Below are 22,597 nucleotides of genomic sequence, written 5' to 3' on the forward strand. Positions count from 1 at the left end.
GTCATAAACTTTAAATGTGATCTTTCTTCTGTCATGTTTTCTGGGCCAATGTTCTTGCCATATTTCATTTCATTTCACTTTTGTCTTTCACTGTCCTGGTGCTTTTTCCCCCTCATGCTTTTTAAAATTATTATTAAATTTTACATATATAAACAGAAAGACAAGAATTCACAATAAGCCCAACCAAAACATAGCCACCCCTCACCACAATTCACCTAATATGAAAGGCATGAAGTAAAGAAGCTAGTTTGAGAAGGGATTATCTCCAGTGAAATGGACTCATGGCATTCTTCCAACCTCTAGCAGCCACTATCCCCAGTGCTGTTAGTAAATATCCAGTTAAGTGTTCATACAATAAATATTGATTATCTCCATCAAATATACTTAGCAAAGCTGTTTCTGGGGTCTCTCTCTGTGTGTGTCTGAGTGTTTACAGGCTTTCCCAGAATTTTAGCAACGTCCTGAAAAACTTCTGTCCAAAATCTTGCCACCCTATTGCAATCCCACTCCACATGTGTTAAAAGGTAAAGGGACCCCTAACCATTAGGTCCAGTTGTGGCAGACTCTGGGGTTGCGGCGCTCATCTCGCTTTATTAGCCGAGGGAGCCGGTGTGCATCTGCCAGCATGACTAAGCCGCTTCTGGCGAACCAGAGCAGCGCACGGAAACACCGTTCACTTTCCCGCCGGAGCGGTACCTATTTATCTACTTGCATTGTGTGCTTTCGAACTGCTATGTGGGCAGGAGCAAGGACCGAGCAACGGGAGCTTACCCCATCGCGGGATTCGAACCGCCAACCTTCTGATCGGCAAGCCCTAGGCTCTGTGGTTTAACCCACAGTGCCACCCGTGAGCTATTAAATCCTGCATCTTCCCTGCCCCCCCCCAGTAGGTGAGACTTACCCATTCTTGCAATTTTCACCAGTGTTAGGTACCATTTTTGTACTATTTTCAAAAGCATTTCTTTTAGCCAAAGTGGTTTTGTAAGGCAATTTACCCCACATAGGAACTGAACATTCATCTGAGATTCCCATCTGGCTTCCAATCTAATTCCCACAACCGTTTAAAGGTATTTTAAAATCCTGTGTCCAGTTTATCTAACAGACTGCGCAAAGTAGATCTTAACCCCTTCTCTTGTTCACCTAGATTGAGACATAACGTTTTCAAATGGTGTGAAATCCCTAGTGCCTTGTTGAAGAATATGCCTTAGTCAGATAAATTTTCTGACTTTTGCTACCACATCAGTCCAGTCAGCATCCCTGGGAATTGGTTTAGCATTTATATAAAAGTCTTGAGGCTTGTCCAAATGGTTTTCTTTTATTGTTACGGTATGTTCTTTGAATAGAATTGTGATGTTCATATATCAGGAATAACAGGGAGATTACTCAATATTAAGGTTTCCGTTCTATGCTTCCTTGCCTTCAAAATTGTTTTCAGTGTATTGTCCTGCCCTTTTAAACTACTGTCAATTTCTTTTTTGATTAGTTGACTGCGTTGTGGGTTGGATTGTTGTAATAAAGAATGCACTGTCTGTACCCATTGTCTGTCTCTTGAGTGATTAATACAGGATAGCAGATGCCAAAGTTGGTAAGCTTCATAGAATAATTTCAATAAGAGAATTCCCCAATCTCCATTCTTCAGTTTTCTATACCTTAGAACCTTGGAGGTCTATGACCTTCTACAGGAAAATACAAAAGTTCCCAGTCTAGCTTGCCAGAATTTGAAATACTGGTAGGAATTTCTGTGGGAAAAACTTTTAAAAGGTTAGGTTTGCTTAGGCGCAACTATCATTTTTGTCAGGGCAATTCTATCAGACAGGGAGAAGAAAATCAAGCAGTTCCAACATGACAGGTCTTTCAAACCATTTGCCCACACTTGGCCATAGCTGGTTATAAACTATTTGTTAGTGTTCCTAGTAACATATACTCCAAAGTATTTAAAAGTGGTGTGTACCAATGGGGCACCTAGCACCTAGACACTTTCAGTTGGTCTTATGACTGTAACTTAACAAATCAAATCAACTGTCCAGAGTGCAGTCTTGTCCAGTTTTGTTGAATGGGTTTCAGCTGATGTGGCTGAAGGATATGGACAAGGTGTCTAGTCAGGTCTGTGCAACCACCAGTGTCAAAGTAATGATTCTTCAACATCAGCTTCATTGGACTCGTCATGTTCCGATGCCTGATTATTGTCTTCCAAAGCAACTACTCTATTCCGAACTTAAAAATGGAAAGTGTAATGCTGGTGGTCAACAAAAGAGGTTTAAAGACTCTCTCAAGGCAAATCTTTAAAAATGTAGTATAAACACCAACAACTGGGAAACACTGGCCTGTGAGCACTCCAACTGGAGAACAGCCTTTACCAAAGATAACATGAACTTTGAAAGGGTGAAAGGGAGAAACATGCTAAGAGGAAGGCACATTTGGCAAACCCTCAGCACGATCAACTCTCATCTGGAAACCTATGTCCCCACTGTGGAAGAATGTGTGGATCCAGAATTGGCCTCCACAGTCACTTACGGACTCACTGTCAAAACTGTGTTTATGGAAGACAATCTTACTTGGCTACAAGTGATCGCCAAAGAAGAAGAAAAGGACCCAAGTCCCTTTTGGCTCATAAGAGCTGGCAGGGAAGGAGGGACTACTGGTTAGTGGTTAATTCTTTTCCAAGAGGTGGTAACACCACTTCCGAAGAAGCCTACCCCTAACCCAGAAGGTCTTAACAACTTTAGACTAGTAGCAAGTATCTCCTTCATGGGCAATAGACTTGAGCAGCTGGTGACCAAGGCACTTTTGGATGAAACTGATATACTGGATCCACTACATTTGGGGTTGAGGCACTGATTGGACACAGAAATAGCTTTGGATGCTCTGTACATCGGGGGGGGGGGGGAATGCTGTGTTTCTCTGTTGATTCTCCTTAATCACTCGGCAGCTTTCAATGCCACCAGCTATCACATTTTGGGAGGGTGAGTTGGAGGCACTGCTTTTCAGTACTTCTGTTCCTGCTTGAATGGTCACCTATGGAAGATGGTGCTTGGGGGAGGTTGTTCCAACATGGAATTTCACAGGGGTCAGCCAGTCAGTTGTAAACTTATCTAGAAACTCTCCTGTGTTGGGTGATTAACAAACGAAAGAAATACTTGCCTTCATTTGTTTCTCATTCCTACATACACACTTCCTTGTCTTGAACTGCAATCTTTGGTTTATATTGGCACAACAAATGGATGCCGTGTGAATGTGCGTTCCCCTCAAAGAAAGCTGGGGAGAAACCTTATGCTCAGATAGAACCTGTTCCGGGAAACTGACCAAGTTTAGCTTCAGTATTATATGAAATAAGTCATAGTAGGTCTAGCTAAATGGACGTGGCTATGCGATAGCACAAATCCAGCAGGTTACTTATACACAAAGAAATCTGATAATGGAGATGAAGGTGAGACAATAAATAGCCAGAGACTTCTGTCCAGTGCACTCATAGGAAGGTCTGTTTGATGAGGCAAGTCTTTTTCTGTGAGAAAGTTGGAAATGGAGTGATTAACAGAGCAATGGGTGATAATACATGATGCCTGTGTCACTTCCTTATTTAAAATAGAAAACTTGCAGGACATAGATAATTTGAAAACTGGGGCAAACATTCCTTTTCCTTCCTTTTATAAGCTAGTATAAGACAATGGTTTCCTTCAATGGGAAAATCATAATCTTTTTTGGATTATTAATCGTGAAGGACAGCCCCAGTGGAAAAATAAAGTAGAGCAAAGCTTTAAGTATGTGAAAATGGGGCTTTCATGTGTAACTTTTATTTCATGAGTAATATTAGGAGTGATCGCTGTAATAGTAACAGAAAGTATAATATCTTGGGTCAAATCCATTAACAGTTCATAAAACACTCTAACATTTTAAATCATTACCTTTATTACTTGGAACAATTCCAGGTCATCCAATCTTCATTTTTGTGTGTAGAAGTAGCTCAAAAATCCAAGTACAAAGTAGTTTTTAACAATCTAGGGATTATTATAATTTTGAGACATGTAGATGCTGTTTCACATCCAAAGAACTGATTATAGCACTGCTGCTTGCAAGTAACTCCCATTGCATAAATATATTTAAGCCTAATCCTGACATCAGTTTATGAGAAGTTGCTGCAAGAGAAATAAATGGGCTTTATGAGTACAGGGAATACTGAAATCAATCCTACATTGTACATGTATGTTTTTTGCCTAACTGGGGTACTGAAGGGGACTGGGGATTGGGGAAATGCTAGATCACACTAAAAATATATTACTGGTTATATGGCATATACATCTCTTGGATAAGTTTGTTTTTCTGATCTTAAGAAACTAAACTTTGCAGCTTTTTACTGGCTCTGCTCCTGTGCATTTAACTGCAGACTGGCACATAAAAGTTTAATAGGCAATGCTTTTCCAGGCACAAAGATGGGAAGTGATGAGCTTCACCTACTTCTTTTTAAAGATGCAGAAGTAGGATCAGTAAAAATGTTAACAGCCCAATATGAAAGAGGCTTGCTGTAATTAATACCCAACCATGTTCTATTCATTCAGGGACACCATAAAGCAATGTAGAACACAATCATTTTCAGGAATATAGCCACTTAGTACCATTACCATGGTGAAATCATCTGTACCACTTGGTTATTAAGCACTAGGTAACTGGCAGGTGAATGTGAAAACCGACTCCATTGAAGATCACTGTGACCTGAACTAATGCGAGGTGTGAAAGCTCTCAGTCCAGTGTATTATCTATGGTGCCTCATTTATATATTAAAGTCATTGTGGGGAGGTTCTATTCATTAAAGATCATAAAATTGTAGAGTTGGAAGGGACCTGAGGGTTATCTAGTTCAACCCTAAAGCAACCATGGCTTGAAAACCTCCAAGGAAGGAGAATCTGCCTCCTCTCAGAGGAGTCCGTTTCACTGTTGAACAGATCTTACATTCAGAAAGCTTTTCCTGATGTTTAGTTGGAATCTCCTTGCTTGTAACTTGAAGCTCTTGATGTGGTAGGGTGTCTCATTTTTCGGAGTGAAACTTAATTTTTTCCAAATTTCTGGTATCATCTGCAAATCTGATGGACATCCCCTCAATGCCTTCATCCAAGTTGTTTATAAAGATGTTGAACAAAAACGGGCCCAGGACAGAACCCTGTGACATTCCACTTGTTGTTGTTTTCCAGGATGATGAAGAACCATTCGTAAACACTCGTTGGGTTTGGTCAGTCAACCACACACAAATCCACCTAAGAGTAACGTCATCCAGCCCACAATTTACAAGTTTCTCTGCAATAATATCGTGGGGGACTTTGACAAAAGCCTTACTGAAATCAATGTACACTACTGTACACTACATTCCCAGTGTTCCCCTGGTCCAGCAAGCTTGTAACTCTATCAAAAAAAGAAATGAGATTCACCTGGCATGACTTGTTTCTGAGAAACCAGTGCTGGGTCTTGGTAATCACAGAATCATTTTGTAAGTGCTTACAAACTGTTTACTTACCTGTTCTAGGACCTTTCCTGGTATCAATGTCAAGCTGACTTGTTGATAGTTACCTGAGTCTTCTCCCCGCCCCCTTTTGAAGATGGGGACATTTGCTTGCCTCCAGGCCACAGGGACCTCACCTTTTCTACACGAATTATCAAAGAACATAGGCAGAGGCTCTAAGATTACATCTGCAAGCTGCTTTAGTTCCCTTGCGCCCTGGAGATGATGAAACATACAAACAAGCCTTTGCTTAGTGGAAAACTGGGCAACTTTTACCAGGGCTGCCCAAACATTTTTCAAAGAGGGCCAGATTTGATGAAGTGAACATGCGTGAGGGTTGACCTTTTTTTACCATTTTACCCCAAAGTTGTTGAGCTTTTTAAAGGATTTGACACCAATACATAAACTGCCACAGGCCCGTGTTAGGCCCCCAAAATGGACTTTGGACATGTCTGGCTTAACCTAAAGCGGGATGCTTTTCACCAAAGCTTTCATCAGTTGCAAAAAGTTGTTCCATCCCGTCATTTAGCGCAGAAGCAGCTGAAGATGGGAGCAAGTGTGTTCAGCCATTCAGGATGAGAACAGAAAGCATTCTTCTCACTCTGAATTGGTTTCATGACATCTTCATATAGCCAAATCTGATATGTGATGATATTGTGACATCATCATACTGGCCATGTGACCCTCATTGTTATCTTCCAGTTCAGATCATCCTCCTTGGGCTACTTTTTTAATTTGCGAGGGGAAATGGGTTGGGGGAAAGGAAAGAATCACAGAACGCTGCACAAGATGTAGCTGGAGTGTGAGTCACAATGCCCTGCAATTGATGACACATGAAAATTCCGAAACGCTAAGCTCTGTCAAAGGGCTCATAGAGAAGTACCTAGATCAAAACCGTGAGTTCACTGAATTGAGACAGCAAAGTAGCTTTTCTAGCAATGCTCAGTTTTATCATATTTCCACAGTCTCGGCTTTGGTTTCTTCTCATTTCCAAGCTATGAGAAAAGAATTGTTTTTAAGTGAACGTTTTTACACTTCGCTACAAATATGAGCCACAATGTGGTAGGAAATGAGCATGCATACCGTAGGGTTTTTAATGACAGTATTTCCTATAGTTAAACATAAGGATAACTAGCTAAACTGACTTCAAAATACAATTTTGTTTTTGAATGCTGTTTTCCTAGTCACTGCTGTTCTAGCTATGACATTAAAGCAACAAACACTTTATCTACCAAAAACAAACGTTGCATTCCCTTCAACAACTGGAAACTCCGCTTGTAATAAAATTAAGTGGAACTCCAATGAAAAGGTTTTCAGCTGTGTGCAAAGAAGAAACATAGAATGCGGGCTACCCGTGCCACATGTTTTTAACCCAGGTTTTTATTCTCGGAGAAAACAATACAGTAAAGCTCACATTGAAGAGGATCTGCACTGTTCTGGTAATACTATCATGTAAGTTTCCATATACTGAAAAGGCTTTAATGTGTGGGTCTTTAGAACTAAAATATGGTAGAGTGTTTCTGTGGCATTATTTCCTGAATTGAACAAAGGAAACAAAACAGCAACACTTGTTTTGGCCATGCTTAAGGCTAAGCTGCGCCTGCTGCAGTACATCTTTTGATTGGCTCTTCCAGTTTTCTTTCCGACTCCAATCCTACGTAAACTAACCTGGAAGTAAGCCCCTACTGACCTCAGTATCACTTAGTTCTATTAACGCCTCCTCACAATCTGCTGCTATTTATCCCTCGGGGTCAAGAGAAAATGTTAATCTCCTTCCATGAACCTGGGCCTCAATTGTATTTGCATCACACATACACCATCTCTTTCCATGCACCTCAGCCTCATCTGTATTTGCATCAACTGTATTTGCTAAACCGCTATCAAAGTTTTGCATGGGATCCGAGTGCAGGTTTGCAGCCGCCAAGTCGCTCGGTCCTAACTTCTTGGCGACTCAAGCGCGTGCTCACTTTTGCATGCATGCAAGAAACTGCTAAAGTAAAACAGAAGGCGGGCAAAAGCTGCTTTAAAAAAAAAAACACAACACGAATGCAGCCATCCCGCCTTACCCGATGTAGATTTTCCCGCCCCCCTAGAGGAAAGATGCTTTCCTCTGACAATTTAGGCTGAAGGAGGCGACCATTTCCCTTTGCACATAACTGCGGCCTTGCGAATAGGCGGAGAGGCAGGGAATGCAGCCTGGTTCTTCTGGACGCCCTTGCATCCCCGCAGTTGGGTTTGCAGAAACTGCAGTCCAAACAAACGCGAAGGGCAGCGACGCCGAGATGCCAGAAATGCAAAAGGGGCCGGCGCAGAGAAGGAGGGGCAGGAGAGGATAATTCGGGGGGCTGAAGGAGACCCCCACCCACACAAAAAAATGCAACGCTGGATATGAGGCAGCATGAGGTTGGCCGCTGCCCGGAGTAGGGCCAGCAAGGCGCCGCCTCGAGCCTGAGGAGGAAGGACCCCCCCCCGCCCGTTCCCATGGCGACTGCTTTCCTGTAACGCGCGCCGGGGCCCGAAGGAGGAACGCGAAGGCCTTGCCTGGCTTCGAGGCCATGCACCACTCTATGGAGGCTGGTGGGGGAGAGCCCGCTTCTTCTTCTCCTGCTGCTGCTGCCTCGGAGACGAGCGGGAGTTTCGGGGGCTTGCCTGGGTATGGGGGGGACCAAAAGGATGGCAGGGACGGGGAGGCCCCGACGCCAAGGAAGCGGCGCGCCACTTGCCTCCCCAAGGGGAGATGCTGCGGCATCAAGGTCGCGCTTAAAACACTCGCCTTTCTTGCGCTCCTCTCCTTCTCCCTCAGTCAGTAGGTCCTGCAGGAGGGCAAGGGAGCCTGTTTTTCTCAGCTCCATTTCTATACCCTCCAGTATTTCTCCCATGGAAATAGAAATGTCCCCTCCAACATTTCTCCAATAAAAATAGGGACGTCCTATTCCATACCCTCCAGCATTTCTCCAATGAAAACAGGGACATCCTATTCCATACCCTCCAGCATTTCTACAATGAAAATAGGGAAGTCTTATTCCATACCCTCCAACATTTCTCCAGTGAAAATAGAGACATTCCCTCCAACATTTCTCCAATGAAAATAGGGGCATCATACCTTCCAACCTTTCTCCAGTGAAAATAGGGATGTCCTATACCCTCCAATATTTCTCCGATGAAAATAGGGACATCCAAAGGAAAAGTGGGACATTCCCGGCTCAAATCAGAAATGGGGACGGCTTCTGTAAATCTGGGACTGTCACTGGAAAATCGGGACACTTGGAAAAGGTCTGCATTCCCCCTCCAGATTGGAACGGGGTTCAAAAAACCCCATCTCTGGACATTCTCCCCTCAAGTGAGGGTTAAAACCAGTTTGGCATTTCCCAGGTCGCTTGGTTTTCATTTTGTTCTTGCCCACGGTGGGAACTGTGGCTAATCCCGTCTCCCTGCCATGTGTATAAATGTGACAGGAGATGTGGGGAACATACATTTGTTGCAAAGGGATTAAGTGATGGAAAGAAAGGAAAGAAAATTGCATTGATTAGGGTGCATGTCTGATGCAAAATTGCCTTCCACCCACTTTCCGCCTTGTTAGAAATGTGGCTGCATAGGTAACAAATAGCAAGGCACAGCCAAAGCATTATGAATGGCAATGTGCATTGCTGTTTAGCACTTCTTCATTTCTCATTTCCCCTTTCATTCTTTTCCCAGCCTAAGTAATACCTGCAAATTAATGAGCCCCTGTTGTTTCCCCGGCACTCTAGTGCTTCACACTTCTTTTTTTCCTGATTAAGGCAATGTATAAAAGGTAAAGGGATCCCTGACCATTAGGTCGAGTCATGGCCGACTCTGGGGTTGCGGCGCTCATCTCGCTTTATTGGCTGAGGGAGCCGGTGTACAGCTTCCGGGTCATGTGGCCACCATGACTAAGCCGCTTCTGGCGAACCAGAGCAGCGCACGGAAATGCCATTTACCTTCCCGCCGGAGTGATACCTATTTATCTACTTGCACTTTGACGTGCTTTCAAACTGCTAGGTTGGCAGGAGCAGGGACCGAGCAACGGGAGCTCGCCCCGTCACGGGGATTTGAACTGCTGACCTTCTGATCAGCAAGTCCTAGGCTCTGTGGTTTAACCCACAGCGCCACCCGCATCCCATAAAGCAATGTATACACCCCAGTTTATTCTGCAACCAATGTGTTCCCAATGCAGTTTTGGGAAGTGGTGTATGCACAGGTGTTCGCCACCATATATATCCTATTGTTTCTTGTGAAGTACTGCATTCTGATACATTCCCTCTCAAACCAGCTTTAATCTGAATCGAGAAAAAAACAATTTAGCTGCACTTTAAGCCGGTAATGAGTACACAGCCTCAGTCCCTTTTCCCACCGCTCATATACAGCATCTCTTTTCCTGATTTTGCCTAACATATCTGCTTCTTCTGATTTTTATTCCTATTGCACACTTCATGTCTCTTTCCTTCTGCTCTTCTTATCAAATCACTCCGGATCTAGGTCCTTCTAGACAACCTATTTGCGTTGATGTCATAAGATTAAAGCACCTCTTTCCAAATAAAAGAATATTGTTTTTTCTAGTCCCTCAGACAATGGGAATGTCATTGTGCATGTGTCACCTATTGGATAGTGCCTATGAAACCGCTAGGAGTCACAGCAAAAGTCATCCTGCTCTGTCAATATGCTTTGGCTTTTTTAAAATAAATGCTAATTTTAATTTAATTTAATTGCTTTATTCATTTCAGTTCCTAAATGTGTGCGTTCAGTGCCCCATGAGAGTCACTGCTCAGCCCATGTTTTACTTTTCTTTTTTATTAGTAAACACTGTGAGCCAGACCTTGCCTCTCCCCAAAGGAATGCTCCTATTTTTCAAACTTTTTTTTTTAAAAAAAACACACACCAATGTAATCTGTTGGAGAAGGACTCTCTCTGCTGCCCTGAATCAAAGCATTTTGATTTGTTAAAAAAGAAAAGAAGTAATGACTTTCACCTGTTACTGTGTTAGCTGGAGTTGGAACAAACCTTACTCTAAGAGCGTGGGGTGGGGGGAGAAAGCAGGATCCTATATGACCTTTCACCCTTCCTTACTCTGTCATCTGTCACTGACTGCTCCTTTGTAGTACAGTGGTGCCCCGCAAGACGAATGCCTCGCAAGACGGAAAACCTGCTAGACGAAAGAGTTTTCTGTTTTGGAGGTGCTTCGCAGGACGAATTTCTCTATGGGCTTGCTTCGCAAGACGAAAATGTCTTGCGATTCCTGGGGGTTTTTTTCGCTCCCCACCCCCTTTTTCTAAGGCACTAAGCTGCTAATAGCCTTTTAGCAGCTAATCCGCTAATCCCTTAAGCCTTTAATAGCCGCTAAACCGCTAACAGCGCTAATCCGCTAATCCGCTAATGGGCTTGCTTCACAAGACGAAAAAATCGCTAGACGAAGAGACTCACGGAACGGATTCTTTTCGTCTTGCGAGGCACCACTGTATATCCTTCTGCCAATCCCAGTTTTCTTATACCCATAAACCTACCCAGATGAATATTAGCTTGTTTCCTGGTGGACAGTTCACAACTATACCACAAGCATGGATATTTCTTCTTTCCATGACACTGTAACTCCATGGTGGTCTTTTTTATTTTGACTTCGGCAATCCTAACCCTAGCACAGAATATGACTTGGTTGTGCCTTTTGTCACCATGTTTGGTCATTAGGGAGATCCTCTTTTCTGCCTAGCCCATCTTGATTTCTTTATCTTTTTGTTTCATTCCTAATCTGCATCTAGGTTGGTCAGGGGAAGCAAGAACAACAAGTCTGCTAGCTTAGTGGGAAAAGAAGACTTTATACCTGGCATTTATGGGAACAGCACCTTCTCTCGCCAGGTACACTAAACTTTTAGTCACAGAGACAGCTTTAAAACCATGTTTCTTCTGCACATCCAGTCTTGTGACCAAGTAGGTATGAATTTGTCACATTAATAATATAATACATTCTTATCCCTATATTTAAGGTGAGTAGTTCAGTTCAGTTACAAGGAAAAGCCATACAAATGTGGAATAAAAACAACAAAAGCATTCCAAGGATATGTACAAGTTAACAAAAAATGGGAAGTAACTAACAAAATGCTGTCCTGTAAGTATTTTTGTGCTTGGTCAAAAACTCAGAATGGCAGCTTGAGACTTAACTTAAAAAATAAATAAATCTTGCACTGATGGTAAAAAGGGTTCTAGTCAAACCAAACCAAGAGCCAAATAAACGAGGCCCAGATTACAAGTCTCAGGTGTCTCAAAGATGCAGAACTGATAATTGGAAAGTCTGACTAACCTTTTTTTTTCATTTGTAAGAATAATTAGAATTTTCATGAATGTATTTGCTTATTGGTTCAAAGTGGCTGCAGACGTGGAAAGCTCTCAGAGCTCCTCCCCTCTTGGAGTGGAATATATGCTAGTTTGACATCATATTTGTTCTTTTGTAAAGAATTATTAGATGGTGTGGGGAAGGAGTGGGGGTGAATATTACAACATTCTTACATCTAGTCTTCTAAATGTGGAGAAGGTGTGTGGTGCTGTGCAGCTATGCTTCTTGGTGGCAACATGCAAAATATGTCATTCCGTGCCAGTCCTTCTTGGAACACCCGGCTTACAGAGATAAGCACAGATACAAAACTAGACATGTGTATTTTAAGGCTAGCCTCTTGAGCATGTGTAAGGCTAGCCTCTTGAGCATGAGAGTAGGTATTTTCCTTTCCCTGTAACATTTCCTGTGTAGACAGTTTTATCCAGTGGACAAATTATAGTGGTGGTTGAATGAAAGCCACAAGCTCCCGCAATACCAATTTTATCCAGATGATGTCAACCAGAAAAGAAGTTCTAGAAGCCTGCATCCCCCCGCCCCTTACAATTCTCTGAATCCCACGAGTGGAAACCTTATGGTCAGTCTTGACCTCCATTCTGATCTCAGTGGGGGAATGACAAAATCAACTTTCCTTTTCCAGCTGTTGTTTTGGCTGTAAGAATTGGGTTTCAAGGGCATAAAAACTGAAAATCCCAGTGTGCTTACAGAACCTCACACATAGCCCTTTAGATCATGAGCTTTGTGAAAACATTTGATATACAGGCAGCCCTCCCGTATGTGTGCGTTCAAAATGTGCTTGACCGTGTATATGTGCATTGCGCCAAACCCGGAAGTGACCCGGAAATGTCATAAAGACGCCACTGAAACGCCACTAAAAGGGCGGAATAGGGTGTTTGCAGGCTTTTTCAATGGGCTTCATTTATACGTAATTTCACCAACGCACGTGGTACCTCAGAATGTAATGCCCATGTAAAACAGGGGGGTGCCTGTACAGTGTATTGTTGTAACACCCCCCAATGTTTATGGTTGCATTGTTTTGAACTGCTTTTCGATCGCTCTCTCAGTTTCCTTCCTCCTTGCAGAGAAATATTTGAGGTCAATTTGGGAGGCTTGTATACTTATGTATGTGTTTGCCTTGTACATTTATGAATGTTTATATTTATATTTGGGACCTTAGAATTCTTATAGCATGGTGTTTCTTTGTTGGAGTTTACTGGGTAATAAAACCCAGTTAGGTTCATCCATGCATATCTTAAGCAGAAGGAGCAGGATTTTGTTTGCCTGTTCAGCAAGCCTGCATAAAAATAAGCCTTATTGGGGCTTTCATCAGTGTAAACCTGTATATGATTTCACTTTAACAACAGATACAATAACAAATGTTTATTACTGTTGTTTGGATGTAAGGATTTATATGTTTTATCCTAACTACAATTCTCAACCAGTTCCCACTCTGTTTAAAACATAAGCTTAAAATGTGATAGAGTTACAGATCACCTTAATCTCCATGAGCGGTGCAAGCTTCCAGGCATGCTTTACTCACCAGGGTCTGTGTTTCCTTGGGAAAATGAGGTGTAGCGGAGACTGTAGTGTCTTTATGATACATGGTTTATTTACACATATATGCAACTTAAGTCTACCATGGAGAGATCTCCAGCATTATAATCCAATCACTTCTGCCATAGTCATAGCATTAGATTCAAAACAGACATCAATATCTTCTTTTTTATTTTTTACTCTCTGTCCAGCCCACTGCTTAACTCCTAACTGCCATTCTAAACTCTAACCCACTGCTCTAAACCCTTGGCTTTTATCTCCTGAGGTAGGGAGGAAGCCAATATGTGCTTTTCATACTTAGCCCCTTTGATACTTCATAATTGTTTGTTCCCCCCACTCCCGGGCTATCATCTCAAGGAAGCTTGACTGACTTAATTAGCACCTAACTCATGTCAATTTCCTAGGATTCAGGTGGGGTCTCAATTTAAGACATCTGTCTGACGTATGCTAATTACAGGCTTATCAGTGGGTCCACCCCACCTCTTAAACTACACCCTAATACACACTTGGGTCTACCTTAAATACACATGAGTCTGGCTATTTCTCCGGTTCTAACATCCCAACCTTAATTAAATTCTAGCACTATCTAGAATTCCGGATGCCTTGCACCCACAGATTCATATGCAACATATATTTCACTTTCTTCATATGTGCAGTTAGTGAAACATAAATGTCATTACAGAAACCACACTTCTGTAATTTGGAATCTGATTTTTCTGCTGAAAAGAAATTTCATTCATCAGAAGAGAAGATTGCTAGAGAAGGTGAGCAAGTGCAAATATTCTATAAGCTGAGAAATTATAAAACAACTTTTGTAAGCAAAACTCAACTCTTGGTCTTTTACAGGTGTTCTTACAGGTGCGTTTTATAAGGTAAGAACAAAATAAACATCAATCCTTTAAGAATAATTTTTAAAGAAGCCTATGCTTTCTTGTCATGATTCTTATTTCAAAGGAACTTTCGTATGCATTATTCAGGTGTGAGTCTTGAAGGATTTTTCCAATTCCTTCACAAACAGAACTGAGGTTTTAGCTGTCTGCCATACAGCTCAATCAATGCATATTTATTTTGGGACTTTCTACCTGACATTGTACATAGGATTGCATCGTTAGTGAAGTTGTGTGAATACCTTGGCAGATATACAGTGCACTTCATATGTTTATCTAAGGCTGCTTCTATTTGGAGAACATGGCAGGGATGTTCATCATCAACATCGCCATTTTTTTATGCTGCCATTAAAAAAAACCACATGCTTGAAGCATCTTTCAACAAAGAAAACAGGTAAACATCTCAGAAATCAACAATCACAGAGAACAATTTCATAATAAAATAATTTTAAAAGGCAAGCAGATATAACAGCAAAAAAACCCCCTAACATTTTCATGCAATAGCATTCCATTAACAACATTTCACTTCCTGACCATATAAAAAATAACAAGGGAGCTTGACAGTTTCACCTTTGTACCAGACATTTCACCATAACATTTCTCACAGTCCATCTCCTGCAGCATCTTCTTCCAAGGCTTCCAAAGGCAGGAGATGGGGAAGCTGGAGACACCTCTCCCATGATGTTGTTTCAGCACACTCAGCAACACAGCCACAATGGACTTCTAGCCCGTTCTTCTGCTTCACACTGCAAATGCGGAATTGGAGCTGTTCACAACAAAAGCCAACAAGCGATTTCAGCAATGGCGGTTGTGCCAAACCCCACACGACTTTGTCGCTTGTTTTTCCAGTTTTGCATGCTGCACTTTTAATATAGCAAGAACCACAATACATACGGCAGCTTTTTGAATGCAGTGCAGTTACGATCTCAGGATTTTTCACTGGTAGATTGCGCTGTTGCAATGACTGTCTCATTATGTTCATAAGAAATACAATCGTATAGTGCAGCCTTCTTCAAGCTTGGGTCCACAGATGTTGGATTACAATTCCCATTATCCCTGACTATCAGCTAAATTGCTTGGGTTTGATGGGAGCTGTAGTCCAACAACGTGTAGGAACCCAAGATTGAAGAATTCTGCTGTAGTGTATAAAGATGAAATCACTGCATCCACTGGTTGCTAAGGATGACTGCTAAGGATGATTCAGCAAGTCAACCATGACTGTGTTTCTATCATATTTTTATTGCTAGTTGTTGACTATTTTATATTCATCTGAGCCTTTTAATTGTGTTTTGAATCTAGACTGTTTCATACCTTCTCTCTTGCAATTATTTCCCCATCTTTTATTGATTCTTGTTGATTTTAATACTGTAATGTTGTTGATTTTAATAATGGCGTATTGTATTATTACCATTATTTTGCTTGTTTCTTTGGAAGCTACCCAGGGAATATTTATTGATGGGCAGCTGTATAAATTCAGTATGCACAGATAATCAATTAAAGCAAACATTCAAACATATATGCTGCTAACAGTCATTTAAAAACAAAACTTGTTAAAAACAAAACAAGCCCCTGTTGGTGCAAGTGTTGATAGTTATTAGCTCTGCGTCTTTGAGACACCTGGACAACTGAATGCTGCCGTCTTAAGCTTTATTTTGCTTTCATTTTAGACGTGATCATTTGGCTCAGACTCTAGCAGGGTCTATCCTAGGCCTCAGGTGGTTGAAAACATTTCAGATTATCTGAATTTGTAGCATAAATAGAGGTAAAAGACTAGATGGACATTTATTGCACATACGGCCAGAAAGGAGCCATGTATGAGCAGCAAAGAGGAAGCACAGATTTCAAGCTATGTTGCTACTGTATATTGCAACATAGCTTGAAATCTGTGGTTCCTCTTTGCTGCTCATACATGGCTCCTTTCTGGCTGTATGTGGCTCAAGTCTACCAAGCCAGCTTGTCTTATTCAGTTCTAGAATCACACACAAATCCTTCAGTAAACCTCTTTAGGATTTCTACAGTCCAACAGGTGGGTCTGCGGTTACTTTTAGGATTAAAACACGAAGCATGATTATTTAGAAATGATGTTCTGCCTTACAAATATTGAAGTGTCTCTGCTCTTTTACAGGACCATTATAATGCTGCAATGGAACAGCTGGCAGCTCTTAGCTTGTCCAAAAATACTAGGACATCCCAGGTAGTATTCGTTTGCCAAAATGTTTTAACAATCCAGTTTACTTACTTTTGAATTTCCAGTGTCTGTTCTGAATTGCATACCAATAGCATTTTGTTTTTAAATGTTCTGCTTATTTCAGCTCAGCCCAAATAGCTGCAGACAAGCACCGTATCATTCCTGGAGCTATATACATAATCAAGGCAACAAGGCAGTGAGCAGGTAAAGAAACGTATTCTTAGCTTTTTAAATGAAACTGAACAGAACAGGCCAACATAAGCAGATAGCCACGTCTTCATTTATCAAAAGGAATTGTCAACAGCTTTAGGGTGTCTGTGCACCAGCACTCCTCTGTTGCAGTTCTTTGTTACTTTGATTTGCCTCCTGTTGTATGGTGTCTTGATGCTGCTGTTCTGTGCATGAAGGGGCACGCTCGGGTGCACAGAGCAGCGCCCACCCCCTGCAGCCGGAAGCTTGCAATGTTTGGGATGTAATGGAGTTGTGGTACAATTGGATACATGTCTGCTCAAGTAAGTCATGTTGATATAGCTTGCTTCCAGCTAAATAGGTATCAGCTGCAATCCCATATGCTTATTATGGGGGCCCCTCCTGCAGAATGGAGGCAGAGGTTTGGACACTCCTGATCCAAATTGAAGACGACCACAACCATCTTTTGAAAAAGACAATGGGAGCATATTGCTTGTGTACTGTGTACTGGACAAGCTACTGTGGTTATATGTTATGCTTGTACAGTGGTACCTCGGGTTAAGTACTTAATTCGTTCTGGAGGTCTGTTCTTAACCTGAAACTGTTCTTAACCTGAAGCACCACTTTAGCTAATGGGGCCTCCTGCTTCTGCTGCGCCGCCGGAGCACAATTTCTGTTCTCATCCTGAAGCAAAGTTCTTAACCCAAGGTACTATTTCTGGGTTAGCGGAGTATGTAACCTGAAGCGTATGTAACCCGAGGTACCACTGTATTTACATGAAAACCAATATAAATTATTTGGGGGGGAAACAATGGGAGCACTAAGACCTAATTTGTTCCCAAATGGTGCTTAAAAGTTAAAATTTGGCTTCATTTCCCCTGTGGTAACAGACATTGATAGACTAATCCTCTGTGGATTTATCTCATCTCTTTTTAAAGTATCCTATGCTAGTAGCTTCTACGGCTTCCATTTGCAAGGGACTGCATATAACAGTTATGGGCTGCTTGAAGTACCTTATTGTTTGTCTAGAGCCTTCTTTTGGTCTGTCTGCTTTTGAGTGTTAATTTGCTGAAAACATTAAAGACCTGCTTCAGGGTGCATATCAAGGCACTTTGGCTTCAAATATATTTATTTTTCTATCCAAGATGAGTGATGCTGTTGGCTCTATAAATTGTCCACTAGAGGGGTAATGTGATACCATTTCCATATTCTCTCTTTTCCCCCTCAGAGACTTCCATAGACGTTTGGGGGAAATGCCGTCGAGCTCCAGTGATGTTCCTATAAACTTCATCCACACTAGTAATCCTCTGGTACAGTCTTTTATAAAGAGATGCCACACAGTTTCTTATCTCGAAACCCAGAAAGCAGCTTTGGAGAACTGCAATAGAAATGGAGATGGGGATTTTTTAAAAAACGAAGCCATTGCTTCTGCTGCTTATCCTGCTACAGATGGTAGTAGTGATGACATGCTTTCTGTAATCAGATCGAGTTTGAAAAGAGGAAATGGCAGTGTAGAGGACAAGCCTTCAATAGAAAAAGAGATGTCTGAAAATGAGAAAAGAAATAAAGAGTTGCTGAAATATTTAAGAAACGTGAATGTTAACCTAAAACCGGATCCTATAGAAGTCAAGGAAGAAGTTTCCTCTTCATCTGAGAGTGATACATTTTCATACCCTGATTTTCTTCCCCCGCCTTACAATACCTGGGATTTACAAAAAATGTCCGCATCAAAATTGGATGAATGGAAATCATCCTTTAATCCACCTCTCGAGGAATCACTTTGCAAGCTAATTTCTCGGCTGGTGGAAATGGAGAAGCTACAACACTTGACGATATTAAAAGAAAGGACAAGAGAGACTGTTTCCCCCACTATGGCGGTTAACAACCGCACCAGTTTTTCAAAAGATGCACACCAGTTTAAGCAACTGAAGCAATCCGATAGTTCGTGTCCTCAGGCAGGTTTTGATGGAGATCTTCACCATTTTGGCTGCTGCATGCAAGAATTGGACATGCCAAAATGCACTTGCCAGCGCTGTCATAGCAAGTGGAATTCTGGAGCATCGTCCCCTGCACGGCCGTCCACAAAGCCCTGCCGAGCATCGTGCAGTAGGTGCAACAAGTGCGCCAAAGCTCCAGTAATCTTAGACTCAAGAAATGTACCCGCACGGAGAGCTCTGTCCTGCTCTGGAAGCTCAGCAAAAATTCGATCCGCTGTCAAAACAACTTCAACAAAGTTGCTTTTACCCAGTGCAGCTGTAGCTTACTCCTTACCTGACAGCGAAAGTTCAAAATGGAAGCAGCCAAGGACAAAACGAAAACCTTGTAGAAAAAATGGAGCGTTAACGAGTAAACTAAAATCCATGCCTGTTATTTCAAAAGAAAAATGCTCGCCTGCTGACCAGCAATGATCTGTTGAACTAAGTCATCAGGCATTCATTAGTATTCGAGCAAAAGGATTGAGCAATGGTGATTTGGAAAGCTGTATCCAGTTTTTAATCTGTGTTATATGAAAATATCAGATTTTATTTTTTCCGGGAGAACATTTTCATGTCATGTAAGATTTTAAAAGAAATGGATAGCAAAAAAGGATTCCTACCTTTCTATCATATAGTAATAATTGTAATCACAGTATTCTTTATCTTTTAAAAAAATTAATGTTAAGATGGTTTTTTTATATAAAAAAGTTTAAATTGAATAGGCAAATAAAGTGCAGTCCTTGTGCTATTGGTGTGATTCTAAACTGTAAAAGATAAATGAGGAATTAAACATGCATTGATAATTGGATTCAGAGGATTACTCTAGTTTTATATTGATAAGCTAAAACCATAACTTCCATGCTCAGAGGCAATACACTTCTGATCAGATACTAAGGGGAAATCAACGTAATTTGGTTATAGCCAAATTGGTTGGAGATGTAATATCATACTAGATTAAAAGATCATACTAGATTAAAAGACCTAGATATTTGGTCTGGATTTTTGTGTGTACTAGTAATAAATTTGTATTTGGAAATTTGCCAGAATGGAAAGGAAACCACTGCAGATTATTTTTTTGCAACAGTATAATTTAGACATTTAACAGGTAGTCCTGTGGGCTCCTTGTTGATGATAGAACAGTGCAGCTCTTCCCCTTTGCCTGCAGAGTGAGATCCATCACTGGAGGCCCATTGATTTTGACCACAGAATCCCCCTCTGCTGTCAATGTGTCTACAACACAAGGGAGAACAAAAGGGGTGTGCTGGTGCAGATTGAGGGAGGCCGTGGATCTGTAGGCTCCCAAGTTAAATATTTCCAAACTAGGAGGAAAATTATTCCAATGAGAGGGAAATTGAAGGGGGGTGGGGAGAGGAGCACTGGTGTTTAGAGTAGGGGGAAACGTCCTTCCTCAGCTTTTGCCTTGACTGGTGTTAAGTCAACAGGCTTTGGACATGGCAGTTCCTCTGCCAGAGATGCTTCTCCACTGTGGTCGGCATGCTCTGCATATAGGTTATTCTCGGTAAATCCACTGTGTTATAAATTGTTTAAACTGCTTTTTAAATCCTGACTTTCAAAAGGTGGTTGTGGTGACAGAAACACAGTATGGAATTATTGTTTACTAGATTGTGACTTTTTGGGTGGAAAATAGATTTCGAGTTGGATCAAAACAAGGTAAAAGTGGAACTCTGCTTGTGCAGTGGTGTTTGCTAGATTTCTCCCCCACCCCCACTACAGCCCCCCTTCCCTCAAAAGCTGCTCTTGAGGGTTGATTTCTGGTGCAAACCACACATGGCAGGCACTTCCATCAACCACCACCACCACCACCTCCAGGTGATTGCTCAAATATTTGGCTGTGGACATCCGTTCATGCAATAGCCTATGCTGTCTACCAACAAGGGTCTCAGTACCAAGGGCTCAGTTCAGAATGCAGGATGGATGAGGCTTATAGTCTTGTTATAAGACTCTAAGTGCAGAGCTATACCAGTGTTGAGCAACAAACATCTTCTATGGTCAATTTGCATTACCGACAGTACATTTTGGAGAAATCAAAGTTGCTCAGTACTGAAGGCCACAAAAAGACCCTTGGCACCCTTTATCAGTTGCTTTGAATTACAGAGCAGTGCTTTTTAAAAAAAAGCTTCAAAATGAAAGCTATTAAAATCTAATCTACCTGAAGATTTCCTGGGGCATGTTTCATTACCGTAATTGAAATGAGTGGAGTATATGATGTGCTCCTACTTACATGGAACTTTGTGCTGAGCACAGACTCCCAATGTCCTTGATATAAGGAGTGGCAGTGGGATCTCATTTTAGGCTCCCATGTCCCACTATGATGAAAAAGGCATAGGTTCATTTCTTCAGTGGCCAGCGAGATGTAAACTTGTCCTTCAGTTGTACCACTTCAGGCTGCAGCTTGGGCTTATAGTGATTGAAAGCTCTTTCGTACAAAAATAATTTCCTGGACCAAGCAAGCCAGATTCAGAGAGGCTAGACTAAAACCAGTCTCCTGTCATCTACCCACTACCCCCATGCGACCTGAGAGGTTGCTAATACTTTCATTAGTACAAGTATACATACTGCAACCTACAGGGAAACCTGTAGCTCTCCCACGGTTGTTGGATTACAACTTCCCATTGTTCCCGACCATTGAGTGTGCTGGCAGGAGCTGATTTTGGACTTTCAGGCAGCTGAAGTCCAAAATATAAAAAGCCACAGGCTCCACCACTCCTGGTGTAAAAGAAAGTGATGCTATATTTGAATTGAAGTTATCCAACCACATTTTTATCAAGTATAAAATAATGAAATATTTAACTTTCAGTCTGATGACTTGCAGTTGCATTTAAAACAGAGACATTCTCTGGTTTTGTATTTGGGCATGGGGAAGCATGTTAAAATGGAACATGCAAATCCACTCTTTTCCTAGCAAATGAATTCAAACCAGATGAGTAAGATTAAAGAAAGGGAACCCTTACTTTAGCTTAAAAATGAGAAGGAACAACATGGTATGCTTCAAGTAGTGGATGACATTTATTTAGCAAAACATAATCACATGTAAGAGAAATACAAATACTGAATACAAAGCATGTTTGTTTCATTCATGTTTTAGGAGAGTGAATCACAAGCAAGCAGAAAACAAAGCAATCATATGCTGCTGTTGCTCTAAATGTAAAACTGACTACACGAGTTTGAAAAAAACTTTAAAGCAGTTATTATTTCATCCTCTACTTATAGTATGTTTCTATTGAAGAATACCAGAAGTGTGATGTTCACTCAAATACAAGACTTTTAGCACTTTAAAAACTTAAGAGATTTATTGTGATACAGGCTTCTGAGGACTAGAGACCATTATCAGATGCATTAAGTGTTATCATCAATTGGCACATACACAAGTAGGTCTAGGGAGAAAATGTGGGAGTTCTGAACCATTTTCTATTAATTCAGTCTGTGAAGAGGTTTACATTTTTTGTATATTTAGATAAACTTGCAATACTGTTGTGTTCTCAAGACAGCATTTTCTCTAAACCCTTCTAAACAGTAATGTGTGCTCTCCTTTCATGTAAACTGACTGGGTTGTACAGTGGTGCCTCGCAAGACGAAAAGAATCCGTTCCGCGAGTCTCTTCGTCTTGCGGTTTTTTCGTCTTGCGAAGCAACCCTATTAGCGGATTAGCGCTATTAGCAGTTTAAGGGCTATTAATGGCTATTAAAGGCTTAAGGGATTAGCGGATTAGCTGCTAAAAGGCTATTAACAGCTTAGCGCTTTAGAAAAAGGGGTTGGGGAGCGGAAAAACCCCTCAAAAATCGCAAGACATTTTCGTCTTGCAAAGCAAGCCCATAGAGAAATTCGTCCTGCGAAGCACCTTTGAAAACGGAAAACCCTTTCGTCTTGCGGGTTTTCCGTCTTGAGAGGCATTCGTCTTGCGGGGCACCACTGTATCTGTGGTGCGACCATGAGGCATGATCACCCAATGGATAT

At 41.5% G+C, this 22,597-nt stretch overlaps 1 protein-coding gene across 4 annotated transcripts; it reads left to right on the top strand.

The window, feature by feature from the left end:
- Positions 1 to 6,237: 6,237 nt before the first annotated feature.
- Positions 6,238 to 19,429, top strand: FAM217A (family with sequence similarity 217 member A). 4 transcript variants are annotated; one of them, XM_083449481.1, is made up of 8 exons: positions 6,238 to 6,384; positions 6,673 to 6,940; positions 11,260 to 11,356; positions 14,065 to 14,146; positions 14,229 to 14,254; positions 16,395 to 16,463; positions 16,582 to 16,661; positions 17,875 to 19,429. In XM_083449481.1, the coding sequence occupies exons 1-8, from the start codon at positions 6,315 to 6,317 to the stop codon at positions 19,052 to 19,054; spliced, it is 1,872 nt and encodes a 623-aa protein (XP_083305607.1). In that variant the 5' UTR covers positions 6,238 to 6,314; the 3' UTR covers positions 19,055 to 19,429. The 4 variants fall into 4 exon arrangements, with proteins under 4 accessions (XP_083305607.1, XP_083305608.1, XP_083305609.1 ...); XM_083449483.1 differs by lacking the exons at positions 6,238 to 6,384; positions 6,673 to 6,940 and adding an exon at positions 7,663 to 8,141; XM_083449482.1 differs by lacking the exons at positions 14,065 to 14,146; positions 14,229 to 14,254.
- The last annotated feature ends 3,168 nt before the right edge of the window (positions 19,430 to 22,597 follow it).

Source organism: Podarcis tiliguerta (assembly GCF_965153285.1).
Source record: "Podarcis tiliguerta genome assembly, chromosome: 7".
Taxonomy (NCBI): Eukaryota; Metazoa; Chordata; class Lepidosauria; order Squamata; family Lacertidae; genus Podarcis; species Podarcis tiliguerta.